General features: G+C 40.8%; 1 protein-coding gene across 1 annotated transcript in view; it reads left to right on the top strand.

Moving 5' to 3' along the window:
- SDC2 (syndecan 2) overlaps window positions 1-24,546 on the top strand; it is a 132,306-nt gene that overhangs the window by 96,848 nt on the left and 10,912 nt on the right. The window contains exon 2 of the mRNA XM_004370754.2: window positions 18,306-18,417. Within this exon, the coding sequence (XP_004370811.1) occupies window positions 18,306-18,417 (112 nt within the window). The remainder of the gene's footprint in view (window positions 1-18,305; window positions 18,418-24,546) is intronic.

Below are 24,546 nucleotides of genomic sequence, written 5' to 3'. Positions count from 1 at the left end.
TGGAATAAAGGAGATTGAAGAACACCAAAGACACAAGGAAAGTATTAGCCCAAGAGACAGAAAGGGCCACATAAACCAGAGACTTTGTCAGCCTGAGACCAAAAGAACTAGATGGTGCCTGGCTACCACCAATGACCGCCCTGACAGGGAACACAACAGAGAGTCCCTGATGGAGCAGCAGAAAGACAGGGTGCCGAACTCAACTTCTAGTAAGAAGACCAGACTTAATGGTCTGACAGACTGGAGGTACCCCGGAAAGCATGGCCCCTGGATTCTCTATCAGCCCAGAACTGTAACAGTTTCCGAGGCCAACTCTTCAGACAGGGATTGCACTGGACTATGGGACATAAAGTGATACTTGTGAAGAGTGTGTGCCTCTTAGTCAAGTAGATACAAGAGACCAAAGGGGCAGCATCGGTCCAGAGGTGAGATGGGAAGGCAGAGAGGAGCTGGTTGAATGGACATGAGGAATCAGGCGGAAAGGAGGAGTGTACTGTCGCAGAATGGGGTGAGCAGTTAGGGTCACATAACAATGTATGTATAAAATTTTGTATGGGAGACTAACTTGAAATGCAAACTTGGTGTAAACTACAACAATAAAATTTAAAAGAAAACTTTTTATTACTGGACTCACTTGGAGAAAAAAGTTTTTTGAGATGGTTTAATAACTATTTGTTCTTCATCTCTCATATTTTTAGAGAACTAAGTTCTATGTCTGTTATGAAATGGTACTTATAAAAATGTGTGTTCCAACTGAGGCTTTTAATTGTCACTAGTTGAATTACCATAAATGAGCCTCATTTGGGGGAAAAATCATAACAATATATACTCTGTTCAATATATTCTCAAAAGCACTTCTTATATATTATGATTTTAAAATTATTCATCTTATGAGGTCCTCATCCGTCTTGACCCTCATATCATACCAATAAGACTAAGGATTCCATCAGCAGAATTTCAGAATGTCCTCATATGTAGATGCTGATGGAGGTAGATCAGAAAGCCAGAAGGCAGCGCTGGAATGAGTTAGATTAACTTTTGGAGTTTTGAAGGCCTTGGCCACATGTCAGTTTGTACAGCTGGTAAAGTATTTGATTATCATTAGTGGAAAAAATATTTCTGTTCACAATTCTCCTTTCCTCCTCACTTGACAAGACTGTAAATGTTATCTTCAGATAAAGTACTTATATGCAGTATGTTAGCATACCAACAGGAGCTCTTTCTACTCTGTGTTTGCTTAGAGATGGTGCTGAGGCAAAGAGACTATAAATAAATAAATACCCTCCGTGTGAAGCAGATTTGTTCGACTGGGAGCAGCTTGTGGGAGGCTTCATTTTGGGGGAAATTATTTCACGTAGGAGTTCACGATGGATTTCATAATGGATTGTGTGATACCTTTAAATCTTTTCCTGGTTCCTCTGTCAAGGAAACCATTTATTTAAAAAGTATCCGGCACTCAGGGTTTATTTTACTTGGTTAAAAATTTGGTCAAGAACAGTTCCTTTATATAGAAAAAGAAATACAGGTCTTGGGGCTATGAGTTTTGGGCAGAATCAGGGTGTTACTACAGTAGATAAAAGGAATGTGAATAATCTTCTTGACATACTGTATTTGATACACAGTGACTTGATATAAGATATTACAGCCAGCCAGCCAGTTGCTGTCCAGTTGGTTCTGACTAATGGTGACCCCATGTGTGTCAGAATAGAACTATGCTCCATAGGGTTTTCAGTGCCTGGTTTTTTGGAAGTAGATTGCCTGGCCTTTCTTCCCAGGCACCTCTAGGTAGACTTGAACCTCCAACCTTTCTATTAGCAGCCAAGTGCATTTACTGTTTGCACTGCTCACGGACTCCACCCCCCAGAAAAGCCTTCCATTTGGAACAGTTTTTTAATTTTCAGTTTTGAAATCAGTGGTCTCAACAACTTTGGGTTTATCCCCTCCATTCTAGCGTTGTTGCTTTTATTTGGATAAGTGCTGGCACATTTTCAGTCTTCTGGTATAAGGAACCAGCTGCAAATGTCAACTTCTTCGTTTTAAAAGCCCTCCTAGGTCAGGTAGTCCCTGTGTCAACTCAAAGCCTTTCCTGTAATCAGCAAACAGAGAGGCAGTTCCGGAGCAGCAGAATGAGAGGCTCCCATTACACAGTACAAGTGTAATAGAACAGGTGGATAAAAAGCAGGCAGCAGTGCAGAACATTTGAGGGGCTAGCTGGCCTTTCAGCCCTACAAGTGTATTCGGGGCACAGCCTTCCGAGGTCAGGTATTGGCTCATGTTGATCTGAGCCAAGCCGGTGGGGAGTTTGTCACTGGGCAAGTGAGTGAATTACCTTGACCATTCTTCAAGGCATCACATGGAGTAGAGTCTTAGCTTTAAATAACCCAGGAGCAAAGAGTAGCTAATGAGATGGGTGATTAGACCCAAGAAATTTTGGAACCTTGAATGATGCAATCAAATATCCATTTTTACTAGACTTTCTGCCCTGTGCCCGCAGATGAAATGGATCTGGAATAGCCCATGCACTTTTCTGTGATTCTGTGACTTTTTAAATGCTTATCACTTAAACACCGCGATTCTTCCATCATGATTTCTTTAGTTCCTTTATAGATAAGTATACGTTTGAATATATTCCCTGTGAAACGATTAATAAATACATTTGTTTCGGAAGCTCATTTGTACAGTTGCTGTTTCTGGAAGCTGACCCATTTGTGACCATGACTCTGGTCTTGTGCTTTCTGTGCATTTGTTGTTGTTAGATGCCTTTGAGTCAGTTTTTGACTCGCAGTGATCCCATGTGACACAGTAGAACTGCCTCATAGGGTTTCCTAGGCTGTAATCTTTACAGAAACAGATCGCCAGGTCTTTCTCCCACAGAGCTTCTGGGTAGGTCCAAACCATGGATCTTTCGGTTAGCAGCCAAGCATTTAACTGTTGTGCCACCAAGGCTCCTTTCTGTGCATTTAACACCTTATAAATATATATACTTATTGCAAAAATGTAACAGTAATATCAATTAGGAAAGAAATCACCCACAAACTTATCACCCTAACCAGTTAGTTCTCTTCATTTTCCATCTCTCCTTCTAATGCTTGGTCAAAGTATGTGACATTTTCATATAGTTGTAATATTAGAAAAAAATGCTTTTTAAATTTACTATGTTGTCATAAACATTTTACCTTGTTGCTATTGGTCTATAATTTTTATGATGACGTTGAGAACATTAATGTATCGTATGGTATTATACTTACATACTCCCGTATAGTTGGCATTTAGGTTGTTTCATGATTTTGCTTTAATGCTATAGTAAACACCCCAACTTTTCTTCTTTTTAGACCATTCATTAGCATAATTTCTAAGAGGAGAAATATCTGTCAGATGGTATAACAGATTTTTATGGCTTCTCAAAACACGTTACCAAAAAGACCGTCAATTTCTGTTAGTTGTTGTTGTTAGGTGCTGTTGAGTTGGTTCTGACTCATAGCGACCCTACGTACAACAGAATGAAACACTGCCCGGTCCTGCACCATCTTTATGGTCATTATGCTTGAGCCCATTATTGCAGCAACTGTGTTAGTCCATCACATCGAGGGGCTTCCTCTTTTTCATTGACCCTCTACTTTAACAAGCATGATGTTCTTCTCTAGGTCCCTCCTAATAACATGTCCAAAGTATGTGAGACATAGTCTCCTTATCCTTGCTTCTAAGGAGCATTCTGGTTGTACTTCTTCCAAGGCAGATTTGTTCATTCTTTTGGCAGTCCATGGTATATTCAGTATTCTTTGCCAATACCACAGTTGAAAGGCTATCAATTCTTCGGTCTTCCTTATTCATTGTCCAACTTTCGCATGCGTATGAGGTGATTGAAAACACCATGGTTTGGGTCAGTCACATCTTAGTCTTCAAGGAGACATCGTTGCTTTCTAACGCTTTGAAGAGGTCTTTTGCAGCAGATTTGCCCAATGCAGTATGTCATTTGATTTCTTGACTGCTGCTTCCATGGGTGTTGATTGTGAATCCAAGTAAAATGAAATTCTTGACAACTTCAGTCTTTTCTCTATTTGTCATGATGTTGCTTATTGGTTCAGTCGTGAGGATTTTTGTTTTCTTTATGTTGAGGTGTAATCCATACTGAAGGCTGTCGTCTTTGATCTTCATAAGTAAGTGCTTCAAGTCCTCTTCACTTTCAGCAGGCAAGGTTGTGTTATCTACGTATCGCAGGTTGTTAACGAGTCTTCCTCCGATCCTGATGCCTTCTTCTGTTAGTCAGCATCTTTTAAATAGTCAAGGCTTCTCTTTACAAGCCAGCAGTAGAGTGTCCCATATTATTAACATTCATACTCAATTCTAGTCAAAACAAAGAAACCCCATTGCTGTCGATCAGTTCTGACTCATGGTGACCCCATGTGTTACAGAGTAGAACTGAGCTCCATAGGGTTATCTTGGCTGTAATCTTTATGGAAGCTAATCGCCAGGTCTTTTTTCTGCAGTGCCGCTAAGTGGGTTCAAACCACCAACTTTTAGGTTAGTAGTCCAGTGCAAACCGTTTGCATCATCCAGGGACATAGTTCCATTTTAGGCTGCTCAAATACAGGCTCAGTTGGAAATTCCATCTATCAACTGTGACAAGCCACAGAGCCCAGTTTTTTGCTGTGGCATCAGCTGGAGTGAGTGTGGCTGGCATGGCCATTGAGGGCATAATCTGCCCTTCGGACCTATGGTCTTTCCCATTTTCCTGTCCCACATGCTTCCGTAGCATTTTGTCAGCCCTTGGATAGGGTGGAGAATATATGTGGTTGTACCTTGGGGCTTAGAATTGTGGCGGTTGAAAAATCCTTAGAGCAAATTATTAAATTTAAACCAGAGTCTTTGGTTTCCTTTGCTTGACTTGGAGTCTGTTCCATTTTGTTAGTTTTTAAAAAACACTTTTGAATAACAAATAAATTCCAAATATCTTTTCCACCATCTCCTGCCAAACTACTCCAGGAAACAGAACTCGTTGCTTTAGTTAGAATGTATTAATGCTGTCCCTTTCCAGCACTTGGAACTTTCCAGGTTAGGCTCACACAGCTTCTATTTTTACTCTAGTCTAAACGGTGGTCATACGGATAGCAAAATAAATACTGGAATATTCTAGTTTGGGATAGGTGGAGGCAGCAGAGCTTATAATAACATGACTACAAACGTACTCTTGCTTCCCTGTTTGATATTCTAAAAAAGGAAGAAAGCACAAGTTGGAGCACACCTGTAACTAATGAACATTTTCCTTTCGTGTGTCATGCATGTTCAACATAATCCCACTCAAAGTCTCAAAGGTTGTTTTAATATACATTGCTTCATAAACCAAACCAAACCCACTGCCCTAGAGTTGGTTCCAACTTATAGCAACCCTATAGGACAGAGTAGAACTGCCTCATAGGGTTTCCAAGGCTGTAATCTTTATGGAAGCAGGCTGCCATATCTTTCTCCGGTGAAGCGTTTGATGGGATCGAACTGCCGACCTTTTGGTTAGCAGCCGAGCACTTTAACCACTGCACCACCAGGGCACCTTTCATTGCTTCATAGATCCCTATTTTTGTTGACAACAAATTTAATTCAAGACAAAAGTTACTTCCCTTCTCTTTCTGGATCAGGCATCTGAACCCCTTACCACAAACAATTCAGAGTTGTCAGTGTGTTCTGCTTTTGTTTTTTTTCCTGGTTGACTTTTTCCTTATTGCTGAGGAGGAAGAGTGATTTTTTTTAAGTACTGGCAATTAACCAATTCCAGGGAGAGTATTTTTAAAAAACATATTGATTGAAATTTTCATATTAGTAATACATTCAAATAGTTCAAAATTTAAAAGTTACAAAAGGGCATAAAGTGAAAATTCTTTCAAGGTAGGATAATTTGCTTTTAATTAATTGTCTTTGTAATTTCTGGAGGTTACAAAGTATAAAGTGTGTCAAGAATCTGGGTACAAGGTTTAGATTTCTTTCAGTTTATTCAGGTAAAGGCTCTTCTGCATGAAGAGGTGACTTATAAAAACACAGGGGTTGGGATCACAAGCATTTGTAGCGTGATATGCGAGTACTATGATTATTGGTAGAGGAGAGTATCCACAATGAGCTTGTGTGATCAGGGCTGTTCATTGTTACTAAATTCTAGATTATAGAGAAATGGGGCTGGGGGTGCTTGTATCATGGAGTCCCTGAGTGGTGCAAATGGTTAATGTGCTCGGCTGCTAACGGAAAGGTTGGAGGTTCAAGTCTGGGCACCCAGAGGTGCCTTGGAAGAAAGTCCTGGTGATCTACTGATAAATCAGCCGTTGAAAACTCTAACGGAGCAGGTACAGTTAGTCTGTATTTGCCTAGAGCAACAGAGAAGAAGAAGAGTCAGGAATAGGAGGAAATGGGATGTGTGGCTAACTGCCTCCATGAACAACTGCGTCCTTTGCCATGAGGCCAGAAGAACAGGATGGTGCCTGGCTACCAATACTGAATGTTTCGATCAAAGATTCTATAGGAGAATCCTGATCAAAAGGGGAAAAAAGTAGAACAGAATTTCAAATTTTCATAGAATCCAGATTTTCTGGAGCCATTGAGGCAGAATGAATCCCTGAAGCTATGTCCTAAGATAATCTTTAAACCTTAAACCAAAAATATCCCTTGTAGTCTTTTTTAAACCAAACAATGTTATTGTTATTGTTAGTTGTTGTTAGATGCTCTCGAGTCAGTTGCAACTCATAGTGACCCTATGTACAACAGACAAACACTGCTGGCCCTGCGCCATCTTCACAATTCTTGCTGTGTTTGAGCGCATTGTTGCAGCCACTGTGTCAATCCATCTTGTTGAGGGTCTTCCTCTTTTTCAGTGACCATCTAGTTTACTAAGCCTGATGTCCTTATCCAGAGATGGGTCCCTCATGATAACATGTCCAAAGTATGTGAGACGAAGTCTCACCATCCTCATTTATCTAAGGAGCATTCTGGCTGTACTTCTTCCAAGACAGATTTGTTCGTTCGTTCTCGCAGTCCATGGTGTATTCAGTATTCACCACCAGCGCCATGATTCAAAGGCATCAATTCTTCTTCAGTCTTCCTTGTTCATCGTCCAGCTTTTGAATGTATATGAGGAGATTGAAAATACCATGGCTTGGATCAGGCACACTTAGGCTTGGATCAGGCACACTTAGTCTTCAAAGTGACATCTTTGTTTTTAACACTTTAAAGAGGTATTTTGCAGCAGATTTGCACAGTGCGATATGTCATTTGATTTCTTGACTGCTGCTTCCATGGTCGTTGATTGTGGATCCAAGTAAAATGAAATCCTCAACAACTTCAATATTTTCTCCATTTATTGTGATGTTGTTTATTGGTCCAGTTGTGAGGATTTTTGTTTTCTTTATGTTGAGGTGTAGTACATACTGAAGGCGGTAGCTTAATTAGTAAAGAATGTCTGCCTTGAGCATTGTGTGCTCTTTTAAGAACTATCTGTATGACATCAAATTGACAACGGCAACTTGAAAGATTAGACAGGAAACCTAGGGGCAGTGAGTTTATGTTAGTGGAGGAGGAACAGTTTGGGAAAGGAGGATGAGAATGGTTACACAATTCGAAGAATGCAATCAGAGTCACTGAATTGTACATGTAGAAATTTTTGTATTGTGTGTTCTGCTGTGTATTTTCTCAACACCAACAACAAAAAATAAGAAAAAGTAAGAAAGAAAATCCTACAGAGCACAGTTCTCCTGCGACGCATCTGGGTGGTCATGAGTCAGAGTTGACTCGACAGCAGTTGGTGCTGGTTACCTTTAACCTGTGTTTTGTTGGCCGTCATGCTTATGTGGGGAGGAGGAGAGACATATGCATCATCCTGTTAAATGAGCATACAAGATATTTCTGGGTCGTCATGTCTGAGATGCTGTTTTAAATTTACCCAACAAACCACTGACTGAGCCAGGTACTGTTCTGGAGAATCATAGACATATGCTGTAGGAAAAATAATTTTCAAGTACTAGATACACAAACATACACACAGTGAGGCACCTTTTCTGAAGATAATATTGATTATATGGAAGCATAAATGTACATTTAGATGAGTCAGGTAATCCTCTGGCAAATGTATATTTTTTAACATGCCAATTTTTGTGTTGAGCATTTCATTAAACAAAGATTTTATTTGAGCTTTGTTGGCCAGGACATCTTACCTGCTTTGAATCAAGTTCGGTTCTTTCTAAACAAAAAGGAGTATTTCTACTGTTAAGTACGCTAACTCGGTGTTACTTTTTAAAATGCTTTTCAGCCCTTTAAATGTTCTCCAAATTCCAGAGCTGTTCCTGGTTTGATGGAGGCATTCTTACTGAGTTGGCAGTTTCTTCTAAGGTCCCGCTTACCTTTCCTGGCAGTCCTCCTCACAAGTATAAGGCTGAATTCCAGCTTGCCCCTTTTAAAGAGACCAGCTAAGAGAACATTGACCTATCTTTCCCAGATGTAGTGTAACTAGGTAGCCTCTTTAGAAGGCATAATTGTTTCCTTTCACCAAATAGTTTAAAGCTTGGGTTCAACCTTTCAGAAAAATTTGACCTCTTTTACTATTTGTCGTTGGGGAGCCCGGGTGGTGTAGTGGTTAAGTGCTTGGCTGCTAACTGAAAGGTAGGTGGTTCTAACCCAGCAACCAGTTTGTGGGAGAAAGATGTGGCAGTCTGCTTCCATAAAGATTTACAACCTTGGAAACCCTACGGAGCAGTTTTACCCTGTTCTATAAGATTGCCGTGGGAGCTCAGCTGCTAACTAAAAGGTTGGTGGTTCAAATCCATCAGCCACTCCTTGGAACCCTATGGGGCAGTTCTACTCTGTCTTATAGGGCTGCTATGAGTTGGAATCGGCTGGACGACAGTGGGTTTGGTTTTGGTTTGGTATAGGGTTGCTAAGAGTCAGAATTGACTCTATGGCAACAGATTTGGTTTTTGTTTTGTTTTGTTTTTTAATTATTTGTTGAAGGAGCCCTGGTGGTGCAACGACTAAGCATTTGCCTGCTAACTGAAAGGTTGGTGGTTCAAACCCACCCAGTGGCTCCGTGGGAGAAAAGACCTGCTTCTCTACTCCTGTAAAGATTACAGCCTAGGAAACCCTAAATCTTGTGGAACAATTCTGCTCTATTACATGGGGTTACTGTGCGTTGGAATCAACTCGATAGCACCCAACAACCACCACTATTTGTAGAGCTTTTATCATATGCTTGTTCCTAGAGCACTATGATCTGTGAGTTGGAATCAACTTGACAGCACTGGGTTTGGTTTTTTTTTTGTTGGTAGAACACCGTGATAGACGTGTTAGGGAATGTAGAACATGTGTCAGACCTGGTGCTGATTCCTGGACCTGGTCAAGGAGGGACATATTCTAAGTAATGAGATGAGACTCCATTCTATACTAGACATCCAACAGGAAAATCCAACAACAGTCGTAGTTCCAAGTGAGTGGTTTAAACTTATAAGGATTATAAATAAATACAGGAGAAAATCTGTCATCTCCCAGGCTTTCGTTTGTTGCAAAAGCCTCATGGGACCAGTCATGTTGCTCAATAGTTGTCTATGATTAGACATTTTTATGACCAGTCCTTTTCTATTCATCCTTTGGCCTCACCCTTCACACTCAAAAATGCTTCTGCCTTCATAAAACCTGAATTTTTTTGTCAGAATTAACACATGAGTAAATAATTTAAAGGCATCCTCCACTTTGCCTACAGTATGTTGAAGTGATTTTTAAAGTAAGAGACTTTAGTTTTATATGTAACTAATTAAGGACTTAGAGACCTTTTGCCGTAAGTTGGAATCAAGTCAACTCAATGGCAACTATCAACAACAACAATGTAGACGGTTGAAGCGGTTCTGAACTGAAGACCTTTCTTAAGAAGTTCTTAAGTAACGGATTGAAGAATTTTCTCTTATGTGAGTCCTCACCTTTGACATCATGGCGTTTTTCCATGGATGGTTTGTATGTAGTATATAAATGCCAGGTCGTAGGGTAAGCCGGGACAATTGTTAGGTACCAGGTAGTTTTCTGTAAACACACCCTTAAGATAAGTAACTTGTAGATACAACAGTATGTGCTTGTAAACTTACATAACTCAGTCATATTTCATACATTCAAGGACAATATTTTTCCAACAATAAACATAGGGTTCTTTCCTTTTGTTACATTTTTAGTTTGAATGGGTCACCTGATGGTTGGAGATGAAAGTATTAAACTAAAAATGCATGAAGGATTATGCATGTAGAAACTTTTGAAATGGTGTAATTTTGGCTATGTATATTTTCACTAGAAAAAGAGGTCCTCCAACATTGAGAAGGGAGAGTGTTGACATGTTGTGGGGGTATTAACCAATGTCATAAAACAATATGTGTACTGACTGTTGAATGAGAAACTGTTTGTTCCGTAAACCTTCATCTAAAGTGCAATTAAAAAGATAAAATGAATGAAGGACTGTTGGATGTGTATGGCTGCAGGCATCCCCCATAGGAAGAACTTACAGAACATTAGGCAGAGAAAAAACTGTTCATCTAGAACTCTAAACCTGTAACACTAATTCTGAAAGATGTACAGTAAAGTACAGTAAAACCTATGAAAGCCAGAAGTTGTGTAAGGTAGAAACCTGTCAGAGATGGAAAACTCAAATATTTCCTGCTAAATAGAGGGTGGTAGAAAAGTGATGACTGCACCGTGTCAAAGGTGGGAAACTTGTGAGACCCGGAAAAACAAGGCAGTCCCACCACGTTCCAGCTCTCACAGGTTTCACTGTATTTTGGGAGGAGAATTTCCATAGCCAAAGTTTGAAAATGGTGAAATAAACCAAGTTCTTCATGGTTCTTTATTGTAGTTCTTCTCAGGGCCTTTTACTATGATTATGTGTGAATTGCAAAAGAAGAGGAGGTGAGGCAGACACAGGTCCCTGGGTGGTGCAAAGGGTTTGTACTCAACTACTAAAGGTTGGTGGTTCGATCCCACCCGGTGGTGCTGTGGAAGAAAGCCCTGGTGATCTATTTCTGTAAAGATGAGAGCCAAGAAAGCCCTATGGTGCAGTTCTGCTCTGTAACACATGGGCTTGCCATGAGTCAGAATCAACTTGACAGCAACAGGTAAGGGAGGTAGATACAGCACAGAGAACACTCTCAATGAGCACAGACTCCAGAGTCCCCATGCCTGAGCTGTGTGACTTGGGACAAGCCTTACTTCCTTTGTCTGTGATGAAGATTCTGTTGTCATGATTAAATGAGCCAGTGCATATAAAATGCTTAGCACAAAATGACTATCGCATAATAAACTCTTCAGAGCTATGACAAATCCTTTTGAATTCGAAGTGGAATGATTCTGTTATCATTCATTTCGTGGGCATTATGGTGCAGCAGAAAGGGCTCAGAATTAGGTGTCAGGAGCGTTGAGCATCAGTTTAGCCGTCAATTGCATAGGATGATTTTGAGCTACTTTATCGCTGTGTTCTTTGTCTTCATTTTTGAAATAAGTAAGTCATCGTGGTGCCTATAACATCTAGTCAAACTCTAAAATTAATACATTCCTTTGAGCTCTACCTAGGCTAGAATTCAAAAGTTCATTTTAAGGTTAGGCGTATCATCTCTGAGTGACTGTGCTGGAGAAATTTTTAGCTAATTGTTATTTCATCTACATGTGTGTTAGCTAGTAATAAAATAGTTTCCTAAGTCACCTATGGAAAGATAAGCTAAAATTACAGCCAGTTTGGCACTTTGTAATCATCATAAAAGTTAGTACACATTTGAGTCTAAATTAGGGCTGGATGAGCATTTATCCTCAAACTAAGGTGGCATCATCTATTTATTTTCTGTGGCATAGTACAGAAATGTAATATCAGGCCACACAGATATTTTTTTATGTCCAAAGCTGATTTTCTGAGTGTTAGGTCTGGAAGTGTGTAGTGTCTGTAAAATTTAGGTGCTTTACTTTCTCACGTTAGTTAGTAACCTAAATTTAAACTATAAAGGGAGGTTAACTGTCACTGCCTCGATCTTCAATGATCTTGACCACTGCCTTTTGGTTTGCACTGGGCCATGGTTTGCACTGGGTCAAGGTGTTTGGAGGGCATTTACCTAGTACGTAAGGTAGTCAGTGTTTCTAGGAAGACCTCAGATTTCTAAGTAAACGATTTCGACACTGGTGTTTTTAAACCTGTTTGTTCCGTGGCTTTACTTACTGAGAAAAATCAAACAAGTAGATGCGGTCATTGCCATCCCACAGATTTTTTTAGCTGAGAAAATGGACAGGTTTGTGACATTTCTCACTGAAACCAAGAATGGTACACTTCCTTGGTGGTCTGTAATACACATTGAATCAACATTTTCTCTTTTCATTTTCACTACAAATGCCACATAAGTTTGGACTGAATCATTTTATCGAAATCTAGTGTTTATCGTTATCAAGTATGCAAGGCCTAGATCATCATTGCTTTCCTCAGTCTTCCATCTCTAAAGCAACTTATTTCCTCTTAGGGGTTTTATAGAAAGGAAATTGGTGTCATCAGATCTCTTAACCATTGCTGTCAAGTTGATTCCCAGTCATAGTGACCCTACAGGACAGAGAAGAACTGCCCCATAGGGTTTCTTAGGCTGTAATATTTACGGAAGCAGACTGCCACATCTTTCTCCCTCGGAGCAGCTGGTGGGTTTGAATCATCAACCTTTCACGTACCAGCTGAGAGCTTTAACCACTGTGCCACCAGGTCTCCTCCCAGATCTCTTAGTGGTATCTTTTGTCATGGAGCCTGGGGTTTGGGTGGAGTAAGCAGCAGCAGCAGCTAACACTGGAAATGCAGATGAGACCTTATGGAAAAATAACTTCCTTCCAGACAAAGGAGTTCTTATTTCAAGCTGTAGGCGACGGGGAGCCCGTGAAGCATTGTTAGCAGAGGAGTAATGTAATCATGTTTGAGTTTAAGGAAGGTCCCTCTGGCAGGACAGTGGAGAGTGGATTCAAACACAAATACTTTGTCATGAGCATTATGGATTCAAAGACAAAGGAAGCCCTAGGACCAATCTGATGCGATCACTGAAGTAGTCGGGCTAGAGAAGGAGGGATGGAGTTGGCAAACAAATATGTACCTTGCCCCTTACTTCTAGGCCCTGTGTGAATCCAAAACCAAGCCTGATGTACATTGTCTGCCAGGAATTTCGACTGTTGTTGATAGCTGCTGTAGAGTTTGCCTCCGACTCATGGCGACCCATGCACAATGGGATTGGACTATTGTGACCCATAGGGTGTTCATTGACTCATTTTTGGAAGTAGATCACCAGGCCTTTCTTCCTAATCTGTCTTTGTCTCAGAGCTTCACTGACAGTTGTTCAGCATCACAGCAACTCACAAGTCTCCACTGACAGACACGTGGTGGCTGAGTTTGAGGTGCATTGGTCAGGAATCGAACCTGGGTCTCACCTATGGAAGGTGAGGATTCTACCACTGAGCCACCACTGCCCTCTATGGAACTTAGTCTAGTGAAGGCAATTTGGTGCTCAGGTCCATGGTGTAAAGCCAGAATCTCCATCTATCTGCAGTAGATTTTCCTCTTCATTGTACCCAGTTGCTTTCCACAACTTCCCTTTGCTCTCATGTATTCACATCTTGAATCAGCCAAGGGGTAAAAGGTCTGAAAGACCAGCTTTGTTTTTCTTCCAGCTTGTACTCTGAACCCTGTTAGCCAACAGTACTGGCGCTGCCTCACAGAAATAGTCCCAAATTAAACAGCCCAGTTATGAAATCCTACAGTCAGGCTGCAGTTCTGGACTTTTGGTTCATGCCTCTGCACGTTTCCTTCCAGCCACTTTAGTCCAGTGGCTCTGTGCCATTGAGCGAGCAAGTGCGAATGCTCCGAGTATGGCCATGGGTTTTCTGTTCCATGAGGCAGACCTCATTTGGCTAGGGTGTAAAATCAGTAGTGTTGAGATACACGTGTCCCCAGGGAATGTTGGTTCATAATTCATTTCCCGCTCCAAGCATGTTAACTTGCAAAAATCTTTTTAGCAGACAGCAGAATCTTCAGAAAAGAAATTTATATTTGGAAAGTTTTTTGTTTTGTGGTAGACAGTAGAGGTATTCTTTGAGCATTATCTGCTACAGAATGAAAAGAACCCTGCTCATTAAATTGGACTCTGTGGAAAGACTTGGTAATTCCTCCAGTGTACTTATTGGTGGTGGTGGTGTTAGTTGCCTTTGAGTTAGCTCCAATTCATGGCGACCCCATGTACCACAGCATCAAAGCTGCCTAGTCTCCTGCCATCCTCATGATCACCAACATGCTTGAATCCATTGTTGCCTTCTAACCTCGGGGACTCATCTTCCACACTATATCGGACAATATTCTGTTGTGATCCATAAGGTTTCTGTTGGCTAATGTTTGGAAGTATATCTCCAGACCTTTCTTCCTAGTCTGTCTTAGTCTGGAAGCTCCAGTGAAACCTGTCTACCATAGATGACCTTGCTAGTATTTGAAGTACCAGTGGTATAGCTTCTAGCATCATAGAAACATGCAAGCCACCACAAGACGACAAAGTGACAGATGTGTCCAACGTACTTGGTGCCCCTGAAATCAGAGTGGGAGATAACTTTTAGTTTGATGTCAAAATAATTTGCACCATATTGGATGACAGAGAAACACGTACTTTTAGCCATCCTTAAGCACATTAAAACATCCTGTTAGCTCCAGAACCACCTTGGAGCCCTGCAGACCCCAAGTGACCGAGGGCAAGCCAGTTTCTTTAGACACACTCTCACCTCCACCGAAGTCTCATAGTTACATTGACCTGACAGTTTTCTTCCTAAGGAGCTGGTTATCCTGGGCCCATCTGCATGTTATTGTGAGAGATATGTCAGTCTGGACAACTGGGTCATCTAATGAATAGAAATCCAGTTTACACAGAGGGATTAAATATCTTAGTATTACCCTTGCCGTATCAAACTTCTTTGACAGCGCCAAGGGGAAAATGAAAGTCATTTCAGTGTGGAGAAAAGGAGAACAGGTTTTTTAATATGTAAAAGGAATCTTTTACTTGCTTTTAAGACTCTAGGTTACCTAAGCAGATACAAAGCATGGTATAGGAGGTCTTGGGCAGATGATCTCTGGGCTTAAAATTTAGAAATTTTTAACAGGAGGGATCCTGGTGGTGGTGTGACATATGTTAACTCTGAAACCTGAGTCAAAGGCCAATTTGTTTAAGTAATCTCAGCTGGCAGATATTTATTGAGCCCCCTACAGCATGCCAAGCACTTGGAGCAAGGCAGAGAGTACAATCAAGACCTGCCTTTGAGCTGTAATCTGCTGATGGACAAGAGAAATACACGTGAAACAATTAAAAATAAGAAGAGTTTATGTCTTAAACTGTTTGTATGGTACAGAATCCAAAACGGGACATAGAAGGGCGGGAGAAGTCGGAGCTTGCTTCATAGTAGACATGATTTGAGAAGGGAAGTGAGAGGGTCCTCCAGATAAAGTTAACAGGACAATTTATTGCAAGCGGGATGGAGAGTAGCTTTTAGGTGGGAGCACAGATCGCTCAGCCTGTTGACGTTGTTCAGCCCAAGCAAGATTTACTGAGCACGTACCGCATGCCAGGCACTGTTACGGGGGATGATGGGAAGACTAAAGCTGGATGAGATCTGGTCTTGGCCCTCAAAGGAGCTGAGTCTAATAGGAGTCAGGTTGATTGGAAATCAACTGGTAAGAGGTTGAGTGTAGAGCTGTGAAACCAGGCTCCTGATGTGGTTCACAAGCTTTGGGAATTAGGCCTGGAATGGTGAGAGCCTTGGGAATGGGTGTCACTCAGGACTGCCTCAGATTGCAGAGTTAAGCTCCAGCCGTTCTGGCAGAGAGTTCCAGCACGTTATTGGCTCAAGGTTGTTACTCGATGCCTAAAAGCCAGGCCACTAGAAAACCAATCCCTCAGGTTTCAGTCCTCAGAATCTGCCAGTGTGATAGCTCACACAAAACGGGTTCCCATACTTTTCTGTCAGTTGGCACTGAAGCATGGTGGGGAATGTGAGATCAGGTTTAAAATGCTTCAGCCTCTCTAGCCAGCCGCTGAAACTTGAGAGAATAAAGTGGTACTGTTATTGAGGGCTGGACCTGTCTGTCCTCCTAGAAGGTCCCCGTCACAGTGACTGTCGGAACAGAAGGTTTTATTTTAAGAGGAAATCTAATGAAAGCCAATGTTGTAAAGGAAACATTTTTTATAATGCCTGTTAGAAACAAATAATTTAATTTGACTTTTAAAAATAGGACAATAGTGAGCTTTTCCAAACAAATGTCATTTAGAAGCTAGCATTCTGCTTTATTTGTTTCTGGGCTTTCATATAATTCTAGTGGTAAAATATCAATTTTCTAAAACCATTTTTTAAGATAGTATACTTCTACTCTGCCTGCAATTCATGCAAGTTGCTCTTGGCAGGATTAGGTTGAATTTTAATACTAAAACTCTTACACCAAATAGCTAAGAAGCTGTGGAACTGGTATACTTAGTGAATGAGCGCTCTCTACATTAAGCATGTGATGTGCTGTTACCAAGTGCCAGTAATATAATAAGAATGTGCTCATGTGGGTTTATCTGTATTTGTCATTAAGGCTCTGCTAAGCCAGTGAGCCCCAGAAGCAGGCTCGCAGTGGGCTTTCACACTTGTCTGATGAGCAACGCAGGTACTGCTCCAAGCAAGGTGCCATGCCTGGCACTAGCTTGGATGTGGGCTGTGGCAGAAAGTTCTGGAATGCCTGGACAGCTGGGGGGCTCTTGTCTGTAGCGATAATGCTCTGAGCACGGCCAGGCCTGCAAAGCATTTGCTGGACCTTGACGGGTCCTTAGTTGATTATTTAGCCTAAGTACCACAAAAAATAGAAACAAACTAGTTGCTGTTGAGTCGATTCTGACTCATGAAGACCCCATGTGTTTCAGAGTAGGACTTCTCCATAGGGTTGTCAAGGCTGTGACCTTTCAGAAGCACATCACCAGGCCTTTTTTCCGAGGTAACTGTGGGTTGGTTCAAACCGCCAAGTGCTTAACCATTTGCGCCACCCAGAGACTCCTTAAGAACCATAATATCTTTGTATATATCCCCAAGAAATTCTTTTTTTTTTAAATTGTGCTTTAGGTGAAAGTATACAGCTCAAGTTAATTTCTCATACAGAAATTTACACACATATTGTTATGTGACATTAGTTGCAATCCCTACAATGTAACAGCACACTCCCGCTTTCCACACTGGGTTTCTTAGGTCCATTCAACCACTCCTTGTCTCTTCCTGCCTTCTCATCCTGCCTCTGAACAGGAGCTGCGCATTTGGTCTTGTGTATCTGATTGAACTAAGAAGCACACTCTTCAAGAGTATTATTTTATGTTTCATAGTCCAGTCTAATCTTTGTCTGAAGAGTGGGCTTTGGAAGTGGTTTTAGTTCTCGGTTAACAGAGCGTCCAGGGGCCGTAGTTTTGGGGGTTCCTCCAGTCTCTGTCAGACCATTAAGTCTGGTCTTTTTATGTGAATTTGAGTTCTGCTCCGTACTTTTCTCCTTCTCCATCCAGGAATCTCTGTTGTGTTCCCTGTAAGGGCAAGTCATTGGTGGTAGCCAGGCACCATCTAGTTCTTCTGATCTCAGGCTGATGGAGTCTCTCTGGTTTATGTGGACCTTTTGTCTCTTGGACTAGTATTTTCCTGTGTCTTTGGTGTTCTTCATTCTCTTTTGCTCCAAGTAGGTTGGGACCAATTGATGCATCTTAGATGGCAGCTCGCAAGCTTTTAAGACCCCAGACACTACTCACTACAGTGGGAAGCAGAACGTTTTCTTAATAAACTTTGTTATGCCAATTGACCTAGATGTCCCCCGAAACTATGGTCTCTAGACTCAAAAAATTCTTAAGTGATTTGAAAGTTTTGTAGCGTTTCCATTAAAAGAATCTCAAAGTGACTTTGTGATGAAGAGAATGCCTGCCACGGCTTATAACTAGTATTGGGGGGATTGAAATGCAGACAGGTTTCCTGGGATGTAACAAAATCAGCCTATGATGGACATTACATCTCCGAGCTGTCTTTATTCTACTGGATTAAGCTATATAGGCTCCCCTTGGGGGAATTAGTCTGTGGTCAGTCCTTGACTTAATTTCAGCTGTCAGAGTGTCCTGTGGAAGGGTAGGATAGAAATATGGACTCAGAGGAAAGGAGGAGCAGGGAGGGTCAGTCACCATGGTGTAAACCTGAACAGTAAGGTACATAAGCATGTTTCTTAGTCTCTTACCATCCTGAATTCCCTCTCCTCTTTTTCTCAGAGAGCAGAGCTGACATCTGATAAAGACATGTACCTTGACAACAGCTCCATTGAAGAAGCTTCAGGAGTGTATCCTATTGATGATGATGACTATGCGTCTGCTTCAGGCTCAGGTAAGGCTATCTGCTTCTAAACATTCACCTCCATTCTCCATGTGCATGCACACATACTTTACTGGAATTTACTTCAAGGAGACTAGCAAGATGCCCAGTGATTAACAGCATGTCTTTTGGAGTCAAAGTCAAAATTTGGGTACAAATTCCAACTCCACCGCTTAACAGCTGTGAGTCTCAGTTTCCTCCTTTGTAAAATGGAAGGTAGTAATAGTCCCTACCACATAGGCTTGTTGTGAGGATTAAAGGAGTTGCCACATCTAAAGCTCTTAGGGTTTGGTGCTTGGCACATAGTTGATGGTCTTCCAACATTAGCTTTTAATTTTATTATTAAGCCTATCAATGACTGTGATAGAAACCACCCTTAAAGAAATCCCTTAAATGCTAGTTTCATAAAAACTCCTTGTCCCTTGTTAACGATTGTACATGAAAGCAAGAAGGCTTATCCTTTCTTATTCCTAGAGTATTGCTCAAAAGTAGGAGGGAAGATGTAGCAGCCAAGTAAAAAATTGTATAGTGATGTCCCCAGCTCCCTCAGTATATCAGTTATCTATTACTACAGTAATGCTGTAGAACAAACTACCCCAAAACTTAGCTGCTTAAAACAACAACCATTTATTTAACTCATTTTGCAGGTTGGAAATTTAGGCTGGGCTTAGTGGGCCTCACTCACAGGGATCAGCTGTAGGTTGGATGTGCAGCTTTGCTAATCTTGGCTGGACTGTGTCATAACTCTGGGGCAACTGGGCTAACTTGGCTCTGGTCCATACAGTCTGTCGTCCTCCAGCAGGCCAGTCATTTGTTAACAAGGATTAGACGGAGATCCTAAGAGAGTAAGCGGGAATATGCAAAGCCTCTTAACACGTAGGCTCAGAATTGGCGCATCATTACTTCTACCGCATTGTATTGGCCAAAGCAAGTCAAAAGGCCAGCCTAGACTCCGTATCTTAATGGAAGGAGCTACAAAGTCAAGTTACAGAAGATGTGTATGCAGTGGGGAATAAAGGATTCTAGCCATTTTTGCAACCTACCATACCTCATAAATGTTTCTCCCAGGCCAGGAATGGCCCCTGAGAAGCTGAGAGTGAGGAAGAGCTTGTACGAATATTTAATTAATGGTCGAGCCAGGAATACATGGTCAACAGGACGCTAGAAGAGTCTTATTCAGGAACTTTCTTGCTTAGGATTGTAGATTAAACAGATGTAAAACATTATGCTGACTGTAGAATCATGGTTGATGTCTGATGATTAGATTGGACCAGGCTTCAGAGTGACCCAGAAACAAATTAAAGTCAATTGTGTCTTTGGTAGATATCTAGCCATATAAGAGTGAATGTTTTAAGTTGGAAAACAGCAAGTCTAAGAAAGACAAGAGAGGTGGTGGCTGACCTAGTAACAATGAGCTTACAGTGCAGTCCTAATGTAAAAATAGCCCTAGTTATTCTTGGGAGAGTGATATATATCACGCATGCAGAATGAGTGTGAAAAGAGTTGTTCTCCATAGCCCACAACTCTATTAATATCTTTCACTCATGGCGCCTTTTCTTTTTTTTTTTTTTAGCACCTCAAAATTGCTTTGTAATTGTCATCGTCAGAGTGTCTCAGGAAATAATAAATAAATATGGACACTTTCTTGTCCCCATTTCACAGATCTTAGAATCCAGAAGTTGGAGGGCATCTGTAGAGGTTGTCCAGGTCGTCTTGCTGACTTCTGCCAAGATTGTCCTTAAGTTTAATTTAAAGAAAACAGGTGCACAGTCCAGCTGCCCTGCCTTCCCTCCTCATCCAGGGGAGTGAGGGTTGGAGTGGCTCATTTGAAATCCTAACCCACTAATTAGATAGATCAAGCTGAGACTTAAACATGTGCCCACACTGCTTCTGCCTCAGCTCTAGCCGTGATCTGATTGTTGCTACAAAATGGAAGAGCATCATTCTTGACTTTGGAAATTCCCTTGCATTGTGCAGGGATGTTTTTTAACTTAAAGGTAGTAGTAGCTGTGACTAAAATTTGTGAAGCACTTACTGTATGTCAGGCACTGTTCTCATCCTTATAACATTCCTTATAAGGATAGGTTCTATTATTAGCTCCATTTTTCACATGAGAAAAACTGAGGCACGGAGAGGGTAAGTAACTTGCCCTAGGTCACACAGTTAGGAAGTGATACAGGTGGGATAGGGACCAGGGAGTCAGACTTGAGAATGTGTTCTCTTTCAGTCCATTGCTATATTGCCTCCTGTGTCATAAAACTCTATTCTAGAATTAAAAGCTGATGCCCTGTTCTAGCTGGAGGCACTGGGATCCCCCAGGATTTTGGCTAGTGTTTCCTCTGTCCTAGCTCCCATTAAGCTAGCCAGTAAAAAATCATTCCAGGGGAATGGCTGAAGGCCCAGAGGGTACTTAAGAGGCAGGGAGATGGGACCATATTACGTATGTGGACTCAAGTGCAATCTTCAGTGAAATGAAAACCTCCAGCCATTCACTTAAATATTCCATAGGCATTCATAGTGAGCCATATACTGTATGTTCTTAGGACACAGAGATGAGAAATACTTGGTCCCTGTCCTCAAGGGACCAAGATTCTGACGAGAAAAATGTAGAAATGAGAAAAAATAATTGTAACACAACGCGAAAAGCACCACCAAGGTTCCTTTTACACTGTGTTTCAATTATTTTTTCTCATTTCTGCATTTTTCTCATCAGAATCCTGGTCCCTGGAGGACAGGGACCAAGTATTTCTCATCTCTTTGTCTCTCATTTCTGTGTCCCAAGAACATGGACAGCACCTAACAACAACAAACACAATGTGATGGGTACCATTACAGAGGAATGTTGCTGTATAACAAAAATTGAAGAGTTAAATACAGGCTTTTGGTTAATTACAGGCTTTTGGTTAAAGATGACAGATTGAACATACGTACCTTCCAACATCCCACTAAATTGACAATAAAGGAATGGTCATAAGCTCATAAGGACAAACAAAACAGTAGAGGAGGGCAAAGCCACAAAGTTTTAAAAGCTGGAAAGCAGAGGGGCTAGTAGTAACAGTCTGAGTAGACATGACAAGCCCGAGTTAGCCAGCAGTGGGGAAAGCAAGAAGCAACTCAGTTAACGCAGCAGAATCCCCATTGTGCCCAGGAATTGGTGGCACCAAACAGAGGGTAAAAGCAGGACTAAGTGCAAGAGGATTGGTTGAAAGTATGTTTAAGAAACATATTATGTTCCCAAATTCTTTCCCTTTTTCATGCAGCAAAGAAAGGGACTGATGCTCTTCAACCTCAGAGAAATAAGGGTTTATTATCTGAAGAGGGTAAAACAGAGGGTCTCTGGGTTGCAGAGTACCAGGCACAGATGTGGCTGGGGTTTCCATATTGAAAACAAGGAGAATAAGTTCTTAGATTAAGTGTTATTCAATGCTGAGATATCCCCCACTTGTCTTCTATCAGTTCCCAGAAAACTGGCACTCTGGCCTTTACCCTCTGAGTAGGGAATTTGGAGGCTCCTCTCTGGGGAACTGGACTAACTCAATAGAAACAACTGAAAGATACTAGCAATGGCAGTTCTCCAGCAAAACACACAGCTATATCTTAACTGATGATGCCCATATTTGACAAAACTTCTCCCATGTGCTCGGAGCTTCTAGTCAGCTTTTTGGTATTTTCCTCTTAAATATCAGAGGACAACCAAGGCTTCCCAGACATTCATGAAAAACTTAAAATGGGAAGATAGAGATCCAGAAATGGGGAGAAGAGAGAGACTTAAAGGGAGAAGAGAACTTACAGAAAAATTCAGAGAGATAAGAGAAGATGCTTTAACTGTAAAACAAGAACAGGACGTGAAGAGAAAGGAACATTCCAAGAGCACAGAAGAACTCTTGGAGAGTGAACTATCATGTCAAAAATGAAAAACTTATTAGAAGGTGAAACTATAAAGAAAATATTTATTCATTCAACATACATTCATTAACACCCACTACATGAGGGAACAGACATCTTTCTAGGTGGTAGGAACTCTTCAGTAAATAAAACAGTCAGAAATATAGCAATGCTTTCTCTGGTAGTGAGATAGTTTATTGATTCCTTTGTGTATTTTTATATCTCCAGATTTCATGTATGAATGTTTATTTTTTTAAACATGTATTCTCTTTATAAATAGAAGAAAATGTTATTTTAGAAAAGAAGAGGTACAATGAGCAGTGGGAACATAGGAAGAAACAGCTCTGTGATGGAGAGATCAAGGAAGGCTTCAGAGAGGGGAGGATGGCACTGATGCTGGACAAGATAGCCTAAACAGGAGTTTTCCAGGTGGAAATGGGCTCTGAAGTAGGATATTTCAGGCAAAGAGAACACTGTGATCCAAAAGTCAGGGATGAGGAAGAGGTAGTCAAGGGTTTCTGGTTTGGACAAATGGACTGATCTTTTTCATAAAGATAGTTAAAACAGTAGGAAGAGCCACTTTGGAGAAGTAGATTACTCATCTGTCTCTAACTTAAGAAGTTATCGCTTGAGAGGATTTTCTGCTTTACAGATTTCTTCGCTGTCATAACAAATTCTCCACACCCCTAGTTTGATGACTCATATCAGTAACTATTGTGAACAAGGGGGTCTTGTAAGCCCTTAATTGAAATTTTTTATTTCTCATTGAAATTTTATTCTTTGTAAGAAAATGATTCATTTTAGGAAGAAGTCAGGCATATTTAAAATATGTAATATTTAAATATATATTAAAAATATATGTAAAATTTTGATAGAAAATCAGGTAGGCTAATATAAAAGAGCAATGTATTTCTGGACCTATCGTTGTTAATGACTTAGAGTTACATAACGATTTAGGTGTGCAGAATGCTTTTAAATATATATCACATTTGAGCCTCTAAGAGCTAGTTATTATTATTCCCATTTAACAAATGAACAGACTGAAACTCAAGCATTGCTTGCCCACATTCATCACAGCACTAATGTATGCCAGAACCAATAATGTGTTTGAGTTTTTTGAATGCCAAATCCTGTATTTATTGCAATGTACCCTGCCATTTCTTCTCTATGTAATGAGTATATATATTCTGAAGTTAAAGGAGATAGTTGGCGTATTAAAAAATAAATCAAAGTAATATAGCCATTGCACTATTTCCATCATGTTACCTCTTAACTTTCCGAACTGCTTACTATATTAGTATGATTCTGTGAAAAATACCCATTTTCTTTTGGTTGAGGAATTTGCAAATAATTCTTCCAGGGTAATCAAAGGGGCTTGGAGACAACAGGTTAGTTTGACTTACAGAAGTTAAGATTGAATTTTTACAAATTTGACAAGTGATCAACATTAAAATAATATTTAAGTGTCAGAAACTCGTAAGTGTTATTCTGGTAAACAACAACAAAAAAAAGACAGTACTCAGATGGAAAGTTGGTGGTTAGTCACTTATTGAACAAATAACAAATCAGAGCCCATTAGGTGCTAGGCACTATGTTAGGCACTCAGGGAGCAAAACAGATGTAATCCTGTTCTCATGGAGCTTCCAGTCTAGTTGTTGTTAGGTGCCGTCAAGTCAGTTCTGACTCATAGTGATCCCACGTACAACAGAACGAAACACTGCTTGGTCCTGCACCATCCTCATAATTGTTGCTGTGCTTGAGCCCATTGTTGCAGCCACTGTGTCCATCCATCTCATTGAGGATCTTCCTCTTTTTTTGCTGACCCTCCAGTTTACCAAAAATAATGTCCTTCTCCAGGGACTAGTCCCTTCTGATAACATGTCCAAAGTATGTGAGACCAAGTCTCATCATCCTTGCTTCTAAGAAACGGTCTGGCTATACTTCTTCCAAGTCTAGTAGGGGAGACTTGAATCAGTAGTTATACAAATGAATGCATAATTACAAACTTGTGATCAATGCCACTAGGGAAAGAAACACGGTATTAAAAAACTATTTAAAAAAGGACTCTGGCCTAACATATTAGGACTAGAAGCAGTCTTCCCCAAGGTATGACCTTTGTTGAGGTCTGGAGGCAAGATAGGAATTAACTAGGTTAAGGCTTCTGGCAGAGGGGTCAGGAGACCATGTCTGAAGCACAGGGAGCAATAGGGAAAATGGTGCCAACGAAGCTAGAAAGGTAGGCCAGGGCCAGACCAT

The sequence above is a fragment of the Trichechus manatus genome, unplaced genomic scaffold (assembly GCF_000243295.1).
Source record: "Trichechus manatus latirostris isolate Lorelei unplaced genomic scaffold, TriManLat1.0 scaffold00009, whole genome shotgun sequence".
In the NCBI taxonomy this organism is placed as follows: domain Eukaryota; kingdom Metazoa; phylum Chordata; class Mammalia; order Sirenia; family Trichechidae; genus Trichechus; species Trichechus manatus.
The sequence above is the reverse complement of the archived record's forward strand: the minus strand, read 5'-3'. Positions and strand labels throughout refer to the sequence as shown.